This window comes from Echeneis naucrates, chromosome 2 (genome assembly GCF_900963305.1).
Source record: "Echeneis naucrates chromosome 2, fEcheNa1.1, whole genome shotgun sequence".
In the NCBI taxonomy this organism is placed as follows: Eukaryota; Metazoa; Chordata; class Actinopteri; order Carangiformes; family Echeneidae; genus Echeneis; species Echeneis naucrates.
Genome location: NC_042512.1, coordinates 11,900,022 through 11,921,066, shown reverse-complemented (window position 1 = coordinate 11,921,066; position 21,045 = coordinate 11,900,022). Strand labels below are relative to the sequence as shown.

Here is a 21,045-nt window from a genome sequence, read left to right as displayed (position 1 = left end):
GAATATAAGCAAGCAGGAATATCGTAGTCATATACAAAGACATTTGGAAATATAGTGAAAATTTCTCTTCATCACCTTTTTCTTCAATGAAAATGCACACAAAGAAAAGTTATTCGGGATATGAATCTTAAAACAGACAAAAACAGATTCAACTGTACATAAAATCATTAGTGAGTCGCTGTATCAGACCTCAGCAGGATTTGCACCACCTCACTCACCGGAGCTGATGAGGATCCAGCAGCAGCAGCAGCAGCAGATCAGCGGTGTGAAATCCCTCCTCTCCATTTGAGACGACTGGAACGACAGAGTCCTCGGCTCAGGCTGTGTGACAAGTTTTCAGCTGTAGTTCCCCCACCGATCATCTCCGCCGTCTGCTTGCCTCTGATCCCCAACCCCTGACTACACCACCTCCTGCCATCAGTGTCACATCACACGTGCCTCTGCTGATGCTTCAATTATTACATTAATAGAAATAATAATAATAATATGCACCTCTACTTTTTCAATCAAGAGACTCAAATGTTCTTTTAATTTAGTTATGTTATACCCATCTATATTCGACTGTACTACTTTAATCCACTTCTTTTCGTGATTATTATGATTTTTACATTCTTTTATTCAAACCCATGATCTTGGCAGCATCATTCCATAAAATTGGAATATTGAAAATGGATTCAAATTTATTGTAGATAAAATTTCCTAAAATTCAGCCATGCATTGATCGCATTAGTTTGTCATGTATTATCCACCAGTTCTTGAATTAGGGGAACTTTTTTGGATTGTTTTTCTATTTTTATTTATTTTAATTTTTTTGTTCTGGTGAGACCACAATAAGATATTCTAACTGGCTGCAGAGAAGACACTAAACACACACACACACACCCACGCACGCACACACACGCACACACACTCACACACTCACACACACACACACACACACACACTCTCTCTCTCCACCAAGGTCAATGGTCTCTTAGCTTCACTCAGGCGTTGTGCAATATAGGCCTACACTCCTCTGACCACAGCTCACATTCTCCATTTTCTAGTAGCGTCTGCAGTGTGAATACATCATTGAAGTCAGAGTCAAACTGCTTGAATCAGCAGAGTAAAGTGCTCAGCGAGGGGAAATGACACCAGTCAAGGAGAAAAGTGAACTGGAAGAAGTTGGATATAAAGTTTGAGGTATGACTCAATATCATCCTTTTCAAGGACTTAGTCAGAATTTGCTATGATGGCCTCTTAAAATATTGGCTTCAAAGTGGCATATAAAAGATCATCACTGAAAGTGCTGCATGGTGATTATTTTTGGTTTCTATTTTAAAATCTCCTAAAGTGCAAGATGATGTGAAATGTATATTGAAAAAAAAGAAAACTGATTAATACGCACAATGGGATTGCAGTTGTTTTTAAATGACAAATAATGGCTAATTTGGCAATCAGATGTATTTTGTTGATTTTGAATAAATAAATTAAACATTTTTAATTGTGTATAAGACTAATTCTAATAATCCAAGCGATTCATTCTTCTCACAAAAGTTGCATAACTACGCCTTCTCCCATTTACGGCTTCGCGCGCTGTCCGTTCTGAGCCTCCTCGGCCCCCGTCCGCTCTGCCCCCTCTTGTGGCGGCGGAGTCAGGCCTCTCGTGCCGGAGACGATCTTCGTGGTCGGCGGCGCCGCTCAGTGTCAACACCGGGAGATGAGCCACAACAAGCAGAGGCGTTTCGCTGCCGAGGCGGTCGGCCGACGTGTCGTGTGTCGGTCGCCGGTGTGAGAGAGGAGCCCGAGCAGAGGCGACGACGAACCGGTCGGTGAGGAAGAGGAGGCTTTTTTTTTTTTTTTTTTTTTTTAAAATCGGCGGGATAGCAGAGAAGGGGCACCTGTGGGTTGAGCTAGCGCAGTTAGCCGCGCTAATTAGCCGCTTTTGGCTAGCAGGATTAACGGTCCAAGCTGGCACCTGACAGCAGCTCTCTGTGGAAAAGGAGGGATATTCAGGCTGGCAGCTAGGCTGGGGGGGGGGGGGGGGGGGGGGTGGAAAGAGCTGAAACACACATGGGAAATGAAACGATGGCTGTGTTCAGTCTGTCAGTAGTTTCAGAGTTGCCGCTTTTGGTTTTGGTTTTCCCCGAAAACTCAGGCGAACACGGTTTATTTGCTCCGGCGAAACGAGCTGATTTGTGTTGTGTTGTTTGTGTCGATCTGCGCTCAGGAGGGACAAACAGCAGCATCAGCCAACAGTGTGACTTGCAGATGGAGTAATAACATCCCACCCATGGAAACCCAGAGGAAGAGGTAGGTACATCCAGAGGGTTCATCTTCTGCCCAGCTGCTGCCTGATTGTGATCTTCATGTGACATGGCCCCAGGGTGGACTCCTGATCTCACAAAATGTCTGGTTTTCAGACGAAAAGAGGAGACTCTGGGAGGACCTGCAGACATTTAGACAGCCTCCCTGTCTCTGAAATCTCTCCCTCTGATCTCGTCCTCTTCGAATAATGTGTTTGTTTGCTTTCACTTCCGTCCTGATCAGTGTTCAGGCAGATTATTAGTTCTGTCCTTCATCAACTGAGAATACATCTGCAGCTTTTTTAGCAATCAATTCATTGTTTGTTTGTTTTTATGCAAAACGGTAAAAGGTTTCTCATAGCTAAATTGATCATAATCAACATTTGGGCTGTTAACATCTGCAGTTTGACGATACTATAAAAATCTCTGTCAAATGAAAATACTGATAATAGGTAGCAGTCTCAACTTTACAAAAATAATGTGGCATGTGGGCCAGTCAACCAGTCACGCTGCATGAATGAAGAAGTTTAATTTCCCATGAAACACTCTTGATATTTGCAATATCCCCTGTAATTTGTTTGGGCAGCCTTTGCATGTATAGTATGTTTCTGTTGTTACAGAAGATAATTTTGAGCAAATACTTTGGGCGGATCTTCAAGCCCATTGTTTGACTTTTCCCGTCTTGCCAAAGAAAACTTGCTCCGAATTGATCCCAGTGACAAGTATCGTTAGTCTTACACAATTAAATCCTGACATGTTTAATTCCACACTACCGTAGAGCTTTGATGTTATTTGAATCACGTTGGCACTTCTGCACTCATGTTTCTGAATTCTAAATCTTCCAGCTCTGGGGATGATGACAGTGGAGAGCGAGGCCTGCTCCACACCTGGAAGGGCTATTCCTGCAGCATCAACCCGGAGAAGCTGCTCCTACCCCGGCCAGTCCTGCAGGTCGCCCTGGGTGCGCGACATGGGGTTCTGCTGGTGGAAGGTAATAGTTGCTGAGCAGAAATGAGAACATGGTTAACTTGACTCAAAGTGGGGATCTATGGATCTTTTGACATACTTTTGCATGATAGATAGTTGATAAATGAAATGGAGCTTGCAAATGCTCTTTTACACAACTGAAATCTGAAAAAATTTGAGATCAGAAAACTGCCTCACTCTCCTTGGTTTCTCTGCTCTGCCTTTTCTCTGCCCTCATTCAGGAGGGCAGGTGTACAGTTTTGGGGAGCTGCCATGGAAGCAGAGTCAAGTCCCTGAGCAGGCCAAACCCACCCTGGAGAGCGCGCTCAGTGGGCAGCGTGTGGTCGCTGTCGCAGCTGGAGGTTTCCACAGTGGGGCGGTGACAGAGGGTGGATGCATCCACATGTGGGGGGACAATGGTGCAGGACAGTGTGGCCTGTCAGGTCTCAGCACCGTCCCCAACCCAACTCCAGTGGCCATGGTGGACACTGACACCAGTCCCCCACAGACGGTGGCAGTGCTGGAGCTGGCCTGTGGGGAGCAGCACACCCTGGCCCTGTCTGTCCAGCGGGAGGTGTGGGCATGGGGTAGTGGCTGTCAGCTGGGACTCAATGTCACGGTCTTTCCAGTTTGGAAACCACAAAAGGTTGAACACTTGGCAGGAAGACATGTACTACAGGTGGCATGTGGGGCGTCACACAGCCTGGCTCTGGTTCGTTGCCTGGGCCCCCACGACATCCACCGGCCCCCCGTGGACAAATGCAGACAGTGTAACCAGCTGCTCTACACCATGACAGACAAAGAGGACCATGTCATCATCTCTGACAGTCACTACTGCCCCCTTGGTGTAGAGCTGACTGAAGATGAGGGGAGGTTAGAGGCGCCCACTCCTGCCCATGGACTCAAAACATCCCCATCTGAGCCTGTTCTCCCCTCACACACTTCCACATCAAAATCTGATTCCCCAGCACCTCCTAAGAGTGCTGAGCCGTCCTCTGAGACCGCCCCCATCCAGGACTTGGAAATAGCCGAACCAGCCTTGGCAAACGGAACTACGCCGTGCTCAGACTCTGACCCCACAGCTCAGTCCGACGGTGGCAGTGGTGCAGTGTCGGTGGTCAAGAGTTCACTATATCCAGACGAGCAGGCGGTCAAAGACTACCTGAAGAAACTGTCTGACAACACACAGACAGAGACAAAGACACTTGGAGGACTGCACACTCTACTGGTGAGACTTTTCAGGCAAAGTAGAGCAGAAAAACACCACATTTCTATTGTGTCTATTTTTAGTCGACTCTAATCACAAACACTTTGTCCGTCTAAATTTAGCACCGAACAGCCATTTTCACAGTCCATTACATTTTCAATTATCAAAACACTTACCGAATTAGCTCAGAATTGTACGATTTGAAACCAATTTTAACTGTTGGACTTTTATGAAATTGTGATGTGCATCTTTTCCCAACTGATCATTCGTTTGATTGTGAACATTTTCATCTGATTTATCGATAATGATAGTCACTGTGAACTGCAGCCCTGCAGCATCATCAAATACTTCTTCTGTTCCTTTCACAGCCTTCAGCCGGAGGACTCGCCTCTGCTTCCAGCTCCACACTCAACAACTTGGTGGCCTCCTGCGCCTCTGCAGTGGGCGAGCGGGTCGCCTCCACCTATGAGGCTTTGTCACTCAAAAAGATGATGAACTTCTACCTTCCCTCAGGAGCAACAAAGTCGCCAGCAGGACTGACTGGTACCGTCCCCGGACTTGGCGATAACACCACCGATCGCGTCCGCCAGGAGGACTCCATGCAGGGCAAGAAGAGCTCCAGCACAGGGGACATCCGCGAGGAGGAGGCCGAGGGTCTGCGGCGGCGCCTCTCGCTCCCAGGACTCCTCTTACAGGGTAGATACGCTGTTCACCTCTTATCCTCCTCCTATTCCCTGCTGCGTAAGTACACCTTGCGCATGTTCGGGTTGCCATCCGTGTGTTTGTGTGCACACATTGGTTCAAGCTTCATCATCCTGCTTTAGTACTGCATGGCCACTGTGGCTTGGCCTGTGCACAGTGGAATGTATGTCACGTTGAGCCTGTTTGAGGAAGCCATGTGCAACAAGGAAAAATATGCTAAAAAGCACAACGTTCTTTTGTTTTGGTTCTCCCTTCACTCCCAGTTCTCCTAGAAAAGTGACAGCTTCATGAAACTCCATGTTGTGACGCAGGATTCAAGCTTTGTGGTGTACCTCGTGCTTTTGAGTGCAGAGGTCCAGTTTGAGTTAGGTTAGCCCGTCTGAATGGTTGCCTTTGTGTGATTATAAATAGAGAGGAATGCAATTAGTTAATCTGCCTCCACTGGTCAGAGGTGACAGAAACACAGCTGCAACTTTACTCTCCGACTGTCTTTGAAGTGATCACCAGTGCCGCCTGGAACATCATAGGCCACAGAGGGATTTGGCAGATTTAACAGAGCAGAATGAAAGTGGGTGTGAATAAAGAGAGACGAGAGAGAAGAGAGCTTGGTGCACTGTGGGATAGGCTTTAGCTTCCATGTGACCCCTGAGTAGAAACGAGCAGGTAGAGATGAATGGAGTTTCATCCATCTAACGTCATTTCTGTCATTCCTCACAGATCATTTGCTCTGGATTTCATCATCTGCTTCTAAACCTACCTTTTTGTGGGTTTTATGAATGTCAGGTTTCAAGGCTGAATGATCAGGTTTCATGAGGAATTTTGTGAAAACTCTCTCACAAGTCTAAAAAATAAACCAAATGTGTTCACTGGGTTGGACACAGGAATGGATCAAATCTAACTCGGAAAGAATATAATGATATTTGTACTTTATAGACCTAAATATGTTGGTGAATTACAGCAACCATGGCTGTGAGGTGTCTTGACATCTTTGCTGTTATGAATAAAAAATTGATATCATGTCCCACACTGTCCTTTGGGGAACCAGATGGCTTCCTGCTGGAGGCCGTGAAGATGTACAACTGCACTTTCACTTCTGTTTACTAAACTTAAACTAAATTAGTTGTTGTGTCTTTCAGTTCTTTTATCCCACAAATGTAAAAGAACTAAATTGCTTTTGTTTCTGCAAAAATCTCTCCTCCCCAAAGTAAAATGGTTACTCAGCCAATACCATCTTGATTGTCAGTCGTTGATCCTGGTTCCTTTTAAGAGGTAGCTCTGTCGAGTTTGTCCCCCTGGAATTTTTAATCATCTTTAACAGTATGGGGTAAAGACTATCACAAAGAATTTCCTGTTTTTCATTGGAAAAGCACAACATGAAGACAAAAGGCTTTTTTATACATTGGAGGTAAATGACAGCTGATGAGCATTTTTAGTTCCTCTTTTCACTTTTTCACAGTTTACCTGAAACTGGCTCAACCACATGCACTTGGCTGCTGTTTCCCATATTATTAATCATCATCATTCAAGTTCTTTTGCATGTTTTTCCTGCCCCGCTCTGTCACTGTAACAAAAACATTTTTCATAAACTTGTATTGCCAGTTAACCAGCACTGATCTGCAGTGACGGTAGGATCTTAGTTGCACTCATGTGACTTTTTAAATAAGAATAAAGCCAAAGTTTTATCTTATGATGTACAAGGTCTTGTTGATTCATGGATTTCTTTCCTCTTTTTATCTTCTTTGCCTCCCTCATCAGTGTTTGTTCTGTGGGCTGCCTGCAGGCTTCTCCTCATTGTTTGTTTCTGTAGGACGGCATGCAGTTGACATGACCTGGCTGACGCCATCTGTTTTGAATGTCACTGCGGTCTCTGTGCAGGCGTGCATATGTTTTGAAATCAGCCATTGCTGAACTTTGTGCCCTTAGTTAATTGATTTTTCAGGCACACACTGGCCTTGAAAACAAGTCCACATTTCATTGATTTACTGAGGAATAACTAATTCTGGCTCACCTCACCTTCAGCTGGACTGTTCTGTGCGAGCTAATATAGTTTTATTTGGTGAGACAAGAGCAGATAACATTAAGTGGGTCAGATTTGTTATTCCTTAATGAAGTACCTCAGTTGTAAGTGCGTTTGCACTGAAGAGAGGAGGGAAAAAAAGGAAAAGGCAGAAAGTACTTTATTTTTCTTGTGTTCAGTGTCCCCACGGTTGCTGAGGAAAGCCGGCCGTCCCAGGATGTGTGCTGTGGCCCTCACCCCGCTGGGTGGGGCTGTCCCTGAAGCCCAGGAGGTGTTGCCCACGCTTCAGACAGAGGTGTGGAGCTGGGGCCACGGCGAGCACGGACAGCTGGGACACGGAGACAACCTGCCCAGGTAGGATACGGTCTGTCAGGTATGCATTACAACAGGACAGGCCACTGCAGAACATCATGTAATATTCCAGATATATTCAAAATGTATATAATATGTGTGATCTTTTTGTGCAAGGCCAGTCTATTAAATATTATGATGATATTCACATACATTGATTCTGTTTGCAGGCTACAGCCACTGTGCATCAAGAGTCTAAACAACAAGGAGGTGGTGCGAGTGGCAGCCGGTGCTCATCATTCCCTCGCTGTGACTGCTCAGTCTCAGGTCAGTCAGCCACAGATCAGTTCCTGTACCTGCTGCAAATTGCTGTGCCTGCCTAGATCAGTGTTTGTTCTTGTGTTCAAGGTGTTTTCGTGGGGGAGCAACAGCTCCGGTCAGCTGGGACACATGGACTCACCCAGCACAGTCCCCCGCCTTGCAAAGGTGAGGAAACCGCCTCCCTTGCAGCCATACTCCCATATCCATAAATCCTGCAGGTGTGTGTTATTCACAGCTGAACTCTTTGCCTCCCTGTGCAGATGTCAGACGGCATCAGGGTGTGGGATGTGAATGCCGGAGAGAGACACACCCTCCTGCTCGCAGACGGAGACTGCATCCAGCCCATCATCTATTACAGCGGGCAGCAGGTGAAAGAGGGCGAGGAGGAGAGTCAGGCCAAAGAACTGGGACAGCAGGGAGAGCAACAGGAAGAAGAGGAGCGGGCCGGGGGCTACACCCCACAACCTGTACTACTGCCCTTCTGCATGAACGTAAGGACACCCAGATGCTTCCTCATTCAGGCTGCTCTGAGCGAGTGTGGATTTTTTTTAAAATGTTGTTTTGTTTTCCAGTTGGGTTATGTCAGCAGTGTGTTTGCTGGTGGCAGTCGATGCATGGCCCTCTCAGACAGGAACGTGATGGGCTTCATCGCCAGCCTCCATGAGCTGGCCGCAGCTGAGAGGAAGTCCTATTGCAAGCTGTGCAACATCAAGACACAGATAATTCGCCCTCTGCTTGAGCTGGGTATGTGTCACACAACGGTGTGAAAGGCTCTGGGTCTGGTCATCTCAGTTTTACTATTTGTGTCATTTTTCAAGCACAGCTGAATTAGTTTGGCTTGTTTTCTTTTGCTCCGCAGAGTCTCTGAGCTCAGCCCTCGGCCAGGTAAACCTCGGGCTCCTGCAGACGCTGGCAGGCCGTTTCAGCCTCCTGTGCCACCTGACCGGGCAGCACGCCACCAGCCTAACCACCAACCTGCGCCGTGGGCGTGATGTCAAAAGTCTGCTCATCCTTGACCACACCAGCATTTTCCTCGACTCTTATAATGAGTAATAATAAACAGACGAACAGACACAGTTCTGATTACTGCTTGCTTGTCTGTATAATAAGACTTCTGTCTACATCTCCGTCCAGTTACTGCAGCTCTCTGGGCAACTTCCAAGTGATGGGAGGTTTCCAGGCCCTGACCAAGCCCTCGCTGTGAGTAGGCACAAAATTGTTCCTATTAACCCAGACATGAAAAGTCCAGAAACATAAAAGTTTGGGTGTGAAACGAAACGCATGCTAAATGTGAGGAAACGATTCCTGATTAGAATTTTCTTTCGAAGCGATTTTTTTGGGAAGACTCCTGAGCTGCTCCAGAGGCTGTCGGAGTGCAGCGAGGAGAACCCCACTATGGCCGACCTCCTGGTGGCGCTGTTCTACCTCCCTACCCGCCACATTCACGAATACGGCCGTCTGCTGCTGAAATTGGCCACATGCTTCGAAGTGGTAGGGGAGATGGAACACAAACAGCAAGTCATACATATCAATGGAAAAGTCACATTCAATTCTATCATTTTATTTGTACATTTTCATTTTTAAGATTCAATCTTTCGTAGCATGATGTTTGAAAAAAAGCCACAACATTTCACTGTAGATGTTTTTGTGTGCTGCCAGTGCTCCAATGACTACCAGAAGCTGCAGGACGGCTGCTCCAAGTTTGAAGCTCTAACCCTCCAGCTGAAGAGAAAGCGTAAGGAAGCTGAGTACACGTTTCACTTCTGGAAGAGTTTCCCTGGAAAAATGACGGTAAACTCACTGAGTGTATGTGTTTCTTGTTACTACCACCAAGACTATACTTCACATTAAATCCATCGAGGTATCACATGATGCACCATATTGTTAAATGGTGTCATTGTGTGTCGTCAGGATTCTCTGAGAAAGCCTCACCGTCGGCTGATCTGCGAAAGCAGCAACAAGGCTCTAACGTTGCAGAACGCTGGGAGGTTCTCTGTCAACTGGTTCATCCTTTTCAACGACGCTTTGGTCCACGCACAGGTTAGCTGCACACACGAACGCACCCACACACCCTTTCACATCTTCTGGCTCTTTCACTTTTTTTTTTTAAGCCATCATAACCTCTGGTGTTTTAAGCATTTGTGTGTGCTTGCCTTCGTGCTGTCAGGGCGTGGCGCCTTATAAAAATCTTGTAAGTATGCAGTCAGAAGCAAACATTCGCAAAGAGACCACAGCTTTCCCCCTATCATACTTTTCTTCTTCTGCTTTCTCTCTATGTCTGAAGGCCTGAGGGATTCAGCCCTGTTGAAACTGAGAAATATTTAAAGACCGAACATCCTGCAACACACAGATGCACAGTGAGGTCAGAGATAATTATTAACGCTGGCTGTGTTATAAGCAGATATATTGGATTTGACTTATTTTCAAGGATTAATAATTATTCATTCCATGTAAGTATTTTGGCTGTCATCAATACTTTACTGAAGTGAACAAACTCTTGAAGATAGTTGAGATATTTCAATCAGCGTAAACAGAATATGGAAAACGATGCCAGACAGTAGAGAGGAAGCTGATTTCTTTGCTGAACAAAAGAGGAAAGTCACACAAGATTAGTATAACAACTGTGCAAACTCATGTCAGTTTCGTTCAAATGACTCTCAAGCCCACATTTGTACCAGAGAGGTTTACAATTTGTACATACAATGCAGCTACAAGCTTCTGGCTTTACTTTTGTTTTCTCAATGAAAACTCAATGAATGCTCTATGGGGGAAAAAAAACAAACAAACCCCAAAGCGTGAAACTGCAACAATGACGCTGTGCTATTTAACAATGATCTGAAAGATATTCTCAGTGATACCCAGCCCTATCCCTGCCTTCACTCTGCCTCCTCTCCACCTGGGGGAGATTGCACTGGAGGATGAACTTATTGTAACCAGGGCTCAATTGTTATTTTATTACTTATTTTATTCCTCTATTTTCTGATTATCTTTTAAAATCCAACCCGTGCAGAAACCTTTGATAAATCTACTTGAAGTGGATTATGTTAAAGCTTTGGGTTAAATGTAAACAGACATCAGACCAAAGGACTGAATAAACACCCATTCTATCCTTTTAGGCTGTATAATTGATAGCAGTTCCTGGTTCATGTCTCCAGAGCAGTTTCCCTCCCTCTCTCCCTGTTTGCCACCCATATCTTATCCCACTTTCATCTCGCCTGTTCCTCCCTTTTTTTGTTCTCGTTTGCACCCACCTTGTGGTTGTTCTGCACATTTAATTCCCTGTACCTCTTGTATTTACTGTGTGACTCCTGTTTTGACTCTGCCATTCTGTATTTATCTGGTTATCCAATAGTTAGGGCTCTTTAAATATAAAAAGAGTTTTTCTTTTTTCGTTTTTCTTTTTTTTTTTCATTTAACTCAGTGCAGGAGTAGCTGAAAGTCCTGCGGTTAAAACAGCAACTCACCTGTCTGTGTCTTGTGATGTGTACCTGTACAGCTGTATGAAAGAGGAGCCAGGGTGGTGTTCTTAAAGAGCATCCATCTGCAACATGGTGTCTTGCATGACAGACCCTGGGTTTCCTTCTTTGTCAAATCTGCCTGAATGTACTTCAGTGCATTTTTTTCCTTGAAGCCACTTGAAATTAAAAAGCACGTGAACATGGGAGAGGAGACAAAAAAATTTGGCTTATTTGTAACTAAAAAAAACAAAATAAACCAAACTGTATGAAGGAGGAAAAAAATATTCGCTTCAGAAAAAAAAGCATTGAAAGAGATTTCACACTGAACTAATAGCAGATTAAATTCGATTATTTGCACCGCTGAATGAAGGGAAAAGGCTTCAGGGGAAAAGGAAGCGTCTAAAACCAGCCAGTGTGAAACTGAAAGGTTATTACTTTTACCTTTAACCTAACCCCAAAATATTAACCTTGAGCTGTTGAATAACCCCAGTCCCAGATACACCGTTTCCTTTAACCAAGCACAAAGTCACCAAAAAGATTTTACAACTTTTCAAGTTTAAAAAATGAAACACATAGACTGAGTCTTCAGCTGAACCTGTGATATTTTCCCTCCAAGATGATTACTGTGTATCACCTGTGTGATCTGATGTTTGATGAAAATGACAGCATTTCTTTCTCTTTCTAAACTCTCAATTTCTCTTTTCTCTCCTCTGTCTTACCCACTCTACTTTTTTCCCATTTCCATATATGGGACCTCTCTTGTTTCTTTGTCTTCCCTTCATCTCTCACTTTCCTCTGCCCTAGTTCTCCACCCATCACGTCTTCCCGTTGGCCACGCTGTGGGTGGAGCCCATCCCAGAGGAGAACACTGGGACGTGAGTGTCTCATTCAGATCTTACAAAGCTCACAAAATGAAATTTTTAGTATCAAAAATATCAAGAATGATACTGACATGATAGCATTTAGATTGTGTCCCAAAATGTGTATTTACACACCTGATGGCAAAGGAAAATAAGGACGAAACACACACACTCAACTACATAAGTTAAAGTGTAATAAAAACTGCAATACCATTCTCAAAGCCATGAAGCTGTTTTTTTTTCACATATCTTTGTATTGTATTTTTTAATATACTAATTAGTTATGAAATTATAATCAGAGATTTTGAATAGCCATTGAATTAAGCAAGAACATTTGTTGATGTTGTCTTGAATTTAATTACTTTTTTTTTTATGTTTTGTTAAATATCTCCTATGCAGTCTCAACATAGATTATTGTTACACATCACATATTTAATTTTTAATACAGTATTCTCTCTACTTTCTCATTCTGAGCCAGTGTTTGCCTCTTGTGTAAAACTAAACTGTGTGTGTTTGTGTGTAGATATGGTTTAAAGGTGATTACCCCAGAAGAGACATTCACTCTGCTGGCCTCCTCTGCCATGGAGAAGGTAATCCATCTTGAATGTTGCTGTCCATCCAGACAGACATTCCACTCACCTCAAAACTGCATTTCCATTTGGCAGAGAATGGATTATCTTAAACGTATGAATTGCCTTCCAGGCTAAGTGGCTTCGCTCCATCAACCAGACGGTGGAGCAGGCCCTGAGTGGCGCTGTGCAGGATGCAGCAGCTGTCAGCTCAGGCTCAGGGCAAAAGTTGGAGCCTCCTGTCTCCAGGTCGGCCTCCTACACTTTTTATAAGGATGGCCGTCTGAAAGAGGCCCGGTACGAAGGCCGATGGCTCGCTGGCAAACCCAACGGCAGGTGGGTGACATATATTGTCATACACTGGATAGAGAGCTTTAAATAATGATTTGTATTGGGGTTGAAATAGATTTTGTTTTCCAGGGGAGTGTTAAAATGGCCTGATGGGCGAATATACACTGGTGAGTTCAAGAACGGACTGGAAGATGGGTGAGTGCTGTCAGGTTCTTTCATGAGTCACAAATATTGGAGAGGGTGATTAATTTATTTATTTTTTATTTATTTTTTTTTTTTTACTTTTATTCCTTGTTTCCTTTGCGTAGCTTTGGTGAATTTGTTGCTCCCAATAAACCGCTTAACAAGAATGATCACTATCAAGGTCAATGGAAAGAGGGCAAGATGCACGGCCTGGGGACTTACAGGTGAGTTTTGGTTCTCTGTGTGGTGAAACTATTCTCACACACACAGAGGACTCACACCTGAGTATAAACATCCTTTGTCTGTTCTGCAGGTATGCCAGTGGTGAAGTCTATGATGGATCCTTCCAGGAAGGCATGAGACATGGCCATGGCATGCTGCGCAGCGGCAAGCTCAACACTTCGTCCCCCAGTGTTTTCATCGGCCAGTGGATACATGACAAGAAGACTGGCTATGGAGTCTTTGATGATATAACAAAGTACGCTCAGCAACACTGACGTCCATATTCATTCTGTATATTTGCTGACAACTTTAATCCCTTGATTAATTTCAATACAATGGGATAAAATCCAATGTCAAATAATAGGAAATGCTGTAAGTCTTGTCAGGACTTTTATTTTGGTCCCAAATCAGCAGGGACTTGCTTCTTTACGTTTGGCTGTTTATATTGAACCTTTTTGTCTGTTTTCTGATCAGAGGAGAAAAGTACATGGGCATGTGGCAGGACCACCTACGACAGGGCACCGGTGTTGTTGTCACACAGTTTGGCCTGTACTACGAAGGAGCATTCAAAGATAACAAGATGATGGTGAGTGCTTTTGTCTTTAGACGTTGCTCACACTTTATTGGTTTTAGAGAAGAAGTAGTTTAAAGGAGTGTTGCAGGAGAGAAACGTGGGTTGTGTTTTGAGCCAAGGCGAATAGAGCTTTGCCTTGCAGGTGCTTCCTGTGCTCAGGGAAAGCTGCAATGGTCAGTCAGCTGTGCAGTACAAGTGATTCAAGTCATCAAGACATTTAAGTTGTCTATTTAGAATCAAAATAGATAAAGCTACTGTGTGAGAAGCTTTCATTAGTTCCCAACTTAGTTCTCAAGTGCCAGTCACAATAGAGCGCTAAGAAAGAAGGCACTAAAGTGTAGATGAATTGGTGTTTTGCAGGGCACGGGGATCCTTCTGTCAGAGGATGACACCACATATGAAGGGGAATTCTCTGATGACTGGACCCTCAATGGAAAGGTGAATTTTAAACATGAGCCTGCGTATTCTACATTTGAAAATGTAATGTGGCTTGAGTAGGATCACATGTTTTGTTTTTATTATTATTGTTTAGTCTGATTTCAAGGTGTTGAAATATGCAGATTTGTGCCTATAGTGGTTGAAAAAAAGTATCAGCACTAAGAGTTCATGACTGGCTGCCCCTCAGGGTGTGCTGACCATGGCGAATGGTGACTACCTAGAGGGCTCCTTTGGTGGTGAATGGGGCTCTGGCCTCAAGGTGGCGGGATCCTACTTCAAACCACACCTATTCGACACTGACAAGGACAAGGCTAATGTTGTGTAAGCTCACTGAAATGATCAGGGCCAACAATTCTGATTCGATGTATCTGTGTAGTGATACATTGTGTGTTTGTGAATTATTTTGTAGGAAACTTGGGAGGCTGTGCGTGTGTGCGGAGGACAAGTGGCAGGCTGTATTTGATGAATGTTGGAGTCAGCTGGGCTGCGAGAAGTCGGGTCAAGGGGAATACCAGAAGGCCTGGGAGAACATCACTGTGGCACTCACCACCTGCCGGCAACAGATCCAGGACAGGTACACACAGTACGACAGTTATAAATAAAATCAAGGTGTAGAACGGTCTAACTGCTTACAAATAGGTAACCTAAGTTGTTGTTCTCCCTGTGACGTCAATTTTGAACGGGTGAATCAATCCATCTGAACTTGTACTTCTTTTTTCCGAAGTTTCTTGTCTGTGTTTGTCAATGAAGTATTTCACTGAATTCTGGTTCTGGGGTTTACAGCAGAGTTCTTGAGGCTGGATTATAGCTGAAACGTCTGTGTCTGTGTCCAAGTCCAGAGACATTGCCCCGGAGTCAAAGCAGAACCCTGGAGTGTCTGGAGGTCATCCCGCAGCATGTTGGACCCCTCACAATGGAGAGATATGACACCATTCGCCTCTACCTCATCAAGGTGAGGTCACCCAACACTCCTGATCCTCACAGAGAACACATTCCTTACGAAGGGTCACAGTGTGATATATTTTCCTTCCCCTAAGGCATGTGACACTCCCCTCCACCCACTGGGTCGGCTTGTGGAGAACCTGGTGGCAGTTTACAGGATGACATATGTGGGCGTTGGAGCCAACCGACGACTCCTCCCTCAGGCTGTCAAAGAGATCAAGTCTTATCTCAACCGCATCTTCCAAATTGTCAGGTACTTAGTTTGAATTAATTTTATATAAGTGGGGAAATTAAATATAATAGTCAACATATAGAATTTCAGAGGATGGGACGAAACATGTTCTTGAATTTGGTTTAGGTTTCTGTTCCCCGATGTGCCAGAAGAGGGCGGTCTAATTCCAGAACCAACAACCGATCAGGAGGACAAGCAGCCAGAATCGACTGATGCCACACTAGAGTCACCCAAACCCGGGTACACATCAATCAACAGCCATTTTAAAGCTTTGATTGCCATCCCCTGTCATCTGGTCACATTAACCTCTCTCTTCTCAGCCGTGTGGTGAGCAGTTCAGCTCTGCTTCTTCCCGTCCTGCTTCCTCGTCTTTACCCGCCGCTCTTCACACTCTACGCTCTGGACAAGGAGAGAGAGGACGACGTGTACTGGGAGTGTGTCCTCCGCCTTAACAAGCAAACTGACCTCGCCCTCCTCAGCTTCCTGGGCGTTCAGCAGTACGTCGCACACTGGCGCAGTGAAAGGAATTCATTTCATGTTTCATGTGTAAATCCTCAACAGCTTTCTGTCCTCCCACAGAAAGTTCTGGCCTGTGTCCATTCCCTCTTCCATGCCTGCGCTGGGGGAGAAGCAGCAGGTTTGTTCACTTTTAGCCTATGCACAACAAAATACAGGTGCTTTATTTACCGTCACACTTTAATTGCGGAAGACATGGGCACTGGGAGCAAAAACAAACACTCTAAGAAGACACTGCAATGCACTGTTTAATGTGAGACATTTAGTGTTTATAATCGCCCAGGATGGATGAGTTTAAATTGGTCAGACAAAGAGAAGTGATTTGTATCTTTGAATGTGACGACATACAATTTTCCTTGTGTTATAGACAACACAATAAATGAATGAATCACAGCTTCATTGATAAGTTCATTGAAAATAATTGGCAGCAACAGCAAACTGTCTGAACACTTGTCTGTTTTCCAGGTTCTCTCCAGCACCAAAGACGCCTGCTTTGCCTCTGCTGTGGAAACACTGCAGCAGATCAGGTACAATTCTTTTCCAGTAAAACTAGTTTTACTAGTTACAAGTTAATCAAATATTTGCACCGAATGTTAGCCAGGGTTTTTCTTTTTTTTTTTTTTTTTTTTGACAGAAACAATGGAACAGACTGTTGCTAATGCATGCATGTTACACTCAGAGAAGTTACATAAATAAAAAAACAAAATAAGGTTAGACTTATTTTTAGACTAAAAATTCATGCGATGTTTGTACGTTCGCAGCACGACATTCACCCCGTCCGACAAGCTGCAGGTGATCCAGATCACCTTTGAGGAGATCACACAGGAAGTGCAGTCGATGCTGAAGCAGGACTTCTTATGGTCTATGGATGACCTTTTCCCCGTCTTCCTCTATGTCGTGCTGCGAGCTCGGTGAGAAACTAACCAAAGGCCAAACAGAGCTTGTTCCAGTATTATATTTCAGTAGGTGTTGGCCGAAAAGACGTCTCACTTCAGCATAACACAACCAGAGCTAACAGCGTTAGGTTTGAATTTGCAAATAATTACTTTTCACTTAGGAGTGAACTCTATCCAACAAGCTTTGAGCTGTCCTCATCTGACCTTTCTTAACATGCCTCCTGAGTGACCCGATCACAAGCAGTCAGGTCGTTGTTTGTGAGATCACACCTGCTTTAAAATGTGTTTCATTTCCCTGCTTTTTTTTTTAGTATAAGGAACCTTGGGTCAGAGGTCAGCCTGATTGAAGACCTAATGGACCCCTATGTTCAGCACGGAGAGCATGGAATCATGTTCACCACACTCAAGGTAATACACATGCAACAAAGCTTTATTTCATAGATTGCAGTTTGCTGTCATTTCTTATAGAGGATGGGAATTTTTACTTTGTTTGTGTAATTTGGTCCTCTGTTTGTCTTTTCTACCTGCAGGCCTGTTATTACCAGATTCAGCATGAGAAGATCACTTAGTGTGGCTTTACCTTCTTGGTGGTCTGCATGCATCCCTCCAACCTTTAGGGCCAATCACAGGGCCAATACCGGCCAGGCTTCAGGATGATGGAAGAGTGCAGCGGCCAATGGGAGGCAGAGGATCCCAGGCACAGGTTTCTGACAGCTCTGCTGCTGTTATAGAGACAGGATCACCCCCCCCCCCTTCCCCCCACGTCCGAACACATACAACTCATACCTGTTGAAGTACACATGCTGCAAGAGATAAGCCACTTCATACCGTCCAATGTAAAATGATAAAAGACGCCCACAGCTGATCGACGTTTTGAAATCATTGGAAATCTTGATCTAGAGCAATGTATTAAATCCATATTGGCTTCCTCAACGGTTACCTGGAAAGGGGGGAGGGACTTATCCAGTTTTAGGATCGTTTTTCTTTTTTGTTTTTTTTTTTTCAAAGTTAGTGCCAATGGGACTTTGTTGGCAAATTTCAATATGAAGTGTGTTTCATTCTTGCCACTCACCTACACATCTCCATGAAGAAAGTGGCATCACAAAGAAGACTGTTATCTGTCCAACACACCCAGCTTCATGAACTGGACTCAGCTCTTTACTCGGCTGTTTACAGCTGGCTCAGTGGGCTCATGAAGTCCTGAGCAGTTGCCATAGAAAAGCTCAGGGAAAGCAGCTTCATGCTGCTCACCATAGCTGCAATTTCTGAACCAACCAGTTAAGAGTTATCAGTTTTACAAGAGAAGAGACTTAAAAAAAAAACAAAAAAAAAACAAAACGGTTTTGTAAGTGCATATTTAATTAAGAATAACATGTAGCAGCTTTCTTTGCCTTTTCTATGGAAACTATCTAGAACGGTCCCAAACTAATTCAGAGCTAGGGTTGGACATTACATTTATCGGAAACAAATCATGCGGTGGGTAAATGTAAACTGACTGTAAAGGACATTCATATTCTGCTGTTGCAGCAGTTGGCAGGTGAACGTTTCATTACAAAATGCGGTGTTGCTGATCATTGCCATTGGCGGTTTCTGAGGAGCCAGTCACATAAAAATGTCAACGCAAGCGCCATCTAGATTAGATATTTTCCAAATGCACGTAGACTTTAATGGTAGGATGGTTGTTTAGTTTCTTGACAATACACAAGAAAGATGCAATATTTGAAATCAAAATACAGTTAACAGAAATGTTTTTTCTACAGACAATCTGTATTCTTCAGTGTTAGCAAGGAGTGAAATAACAGGATCTCTACATTGCCCTGTAAAATCTTGAGAACGTATGGGATTAAGACCCACCATATCAAGTATTGTGAATTTTTCAGAGACACTGCAGTGTAACTTTCAAGTATTGGCTCCAAATGCTAATTAAATCTTTTCAAATTCCAGCGGGCTCTCTGAAAAAGGTATGTTCAAAGAGCTGGAAATGGCTCTTCATACTTTTGTTTATTACAGCCCAGCAAGTCTTTTTTTTTTTTCTTCCCTCGTGCACATTTTGTAGTTTGTGGTGTCACGGTGAAAATCTTGCCTCCAAACACTGGGGTGGGGGGAAATGAATACAAACTGGGTTTCAGGGTGAATTGTTTTTTTGTTTCTTATTTTATTGCACTGCTGTTCACTGAAGAGAAAGAAGGGAAGTCATCACTTTAATCTAACCCACTATTTAAAAAAAAAAAAGAAAAAGGAAAGGACCTTTAACATGATGGATACAAAGGTTTTAGTTTAACATGAAGCTTTGTCGTTCCTGCTGCAGGTGAAGTCTGCAGCCGGCTTAATGCAAACACTGTTATGATGTGACTTTCAAATCTGATTCTGTGAATACTGACTCTTCTTTTTCTTTTTCAAAGCATTCACACTGACTGTCGGATATTGTTGCTTGTTTGTGATTTGCGTCACCCATGGCAGTTTATAAAAGGGCTTAAGTGAGGATTCAGAGGATGACTGAGGTTTTTATTTTTATTTTATTTTTTTATTTTTTGTGTCCCGGCTTTTGTTTTCTCAGACGGTTTAACATTAGAAAGGCCCTTTTTTCTTTTCTTTTTTTTTTTTTTTTTGAAAGGAGAAAATTTGAAGCTGCATGATTTTTCAAACTAACCACAGAAAATAGGTGTCAGATCGTTCAACCTTGTCACGGTATCACAGTGCGTTGGTAAGCATGGTGGATGAAGTAGTTCAACTCAAAGGCAGGATTTGCAACAACCGTCAATCCCCACATTTCATACGAAATCAGGCCTCTTCCGCTTTTGTGACTAATTCTCTTCTATCAGCTCCGTACTGCTGAGACCATATGTGCCTGACACGCAAACTAAAGCAATATTTTTTTTTTTTTTCTCCTTCAATTAGCAATGAATTCCCTAAAAACTATGGATGCCCTGTAGACGAGTTTGACATTGTTTTGACCACTAGACATATTCACTTTCTTTGCACCTAACCTCCTCAGTATGTTGTAATTTGTGGTGTAACTGTGAATTTCACTAAACCTCCTGTTAACACAATCTGAAGGACAAACACAAACTACGAACACAGAATGTGGACATTTATTGTAAAAGTTGAACTTTAACTGAACAGTTCTGTGTTTTACACCAACTATATACGGTCAAAAGCTCATGTTGTGTTCAGGATTGGAACCCTGTTTGAACTGACTTTATCCACTGACCACAGCAGCTGTTTGCTATGAAGAAAACCTGCATCGTGTGTAAAATAACTTGTATCAGTGGAGTTTGGTGTTTCCTAGTTGACATTTTTGTGTCTCAGCTGGCTGACATGACGCCCCCCCCCCCCCCCCCCCCCCCCCCCGTGTCTTTTACATAGTGTCAAATGCATTGTACCTGGAAGTTATAACAAAGGGCAATAAACTCATTTGATGGACGTTGATAAACAACATTTTTGTTGTAATGCTTCAAAAAACCCAGATGTCTTCTGTTTTGTTAAGTTTTGTACAATTGTTAACCGAATCTTTGGACAAAACTATTGCTTTATTTTTGTTTGTCTGTTTTATTTTTTATTTTATAATTATTATAATTTTTTTTTTTTACATTTAATTGAGAAAAATATGAGAATCATGAGTATAAACTTACTTGTGGCTCACATGTGGAAAGCCGTTACAAAAAACCGCATTTGTTTTAATTCATGGATAAATTAATCAACATGCTTAGTAGCTATTGGATGGATTGCAAATGACAACACATACAATTGTTCATGGTTTCCTCCAGTGCCTTCATCGGGTCAGAAGTTCAATGTTGTAATCCTGTTTGTCACACCAAGCATCTGTAAAAATGACATTACTAAAACTGATGCAGGACACTAAAAAATGAAAAACGTCTTGAGTCACAACTCTTTGTAATTATATATTTAACTTCTATTTGTTTTTTTGTGTGTGTGTCTTTTCTCTTATATTGTTTGAAGTGGGTGGTGGAAAAAGAGATGAAGTGGTGTTATTTGATCAGTCGATGGACAAATGTCTCATTGGAAACCAGTTTTTAAAATATATTTTGTGGAAATATAACCATTGTTGGGCTTT

General features: G+C 43.4%; 1 protein-coding gene across 1 annotated transcript; it reads left to right on the top strand.

The window, feature by feature from the left end:
• The first annotated feature begins 1,599 nt into the window (after positions 1 to 1,599).
• als2b (alsin Rho guanine nucleotide exchange factor ALS2 b) lies at positions 1,600 to 19,225 on the top strand. The gene is made up of 34 exons (XM_029517004.1): positions 1,600 to 1,811; positions 2,210 to 2,292; positions 3,131 to 3,276; positions 3,494 to 4,479; positions 4,827 to 5,154; positions 7,357 to 7,531; positions 7,699 to 7,795; positions 7,877 to 7,954; positions 8,050 to 8,280; positions 8,362 to 8,533; positions 8,649 to 8,838; positions 8,924 to 8,989; positions 9,118 to 9,280; positions 9,449 to 9,580; positions 9,701 to 9,829; positions 12,052 to 12,122; positions 12,631 to 12,697; positions 12,810 to 13,012; positions 13,097 to 13,162; positions 13,276 to 13,374; positions 13,464 to 13,628; positions 13,847 to 13,958; positions 14,307 to 14,384; positions 14,572 to 14,705; positions 14,794 to 14,958; positions 15,219 to 15,336; positions 15,422 to 15,579; positions 15,685 to 15,798; positions 15,879 to 16,055; positions 16,138 to 16,195; positions 16,540 to 16,601; positions 16,836 to 16,985; positions 17,282 to 17,378; positions 17,501 to 19,225. The coding sequence occupies exons 2-34, from the start codon at positions 2,273 to 2,275 to the stop codon at positions 17,537 to 17,539; spliced, it is 5,046 nt and encodes a 1,681-aa protein (XP_029372864.1). The 5' UTR covers positions 1,600 to 1,811; positions 2,210 to 2,272; the 3' UTR covers positions 17,540 to 19,225.
• The last annotated feature ends 1,820 nt before the right edge of the window (positions 19,226 to 21,045 follow it).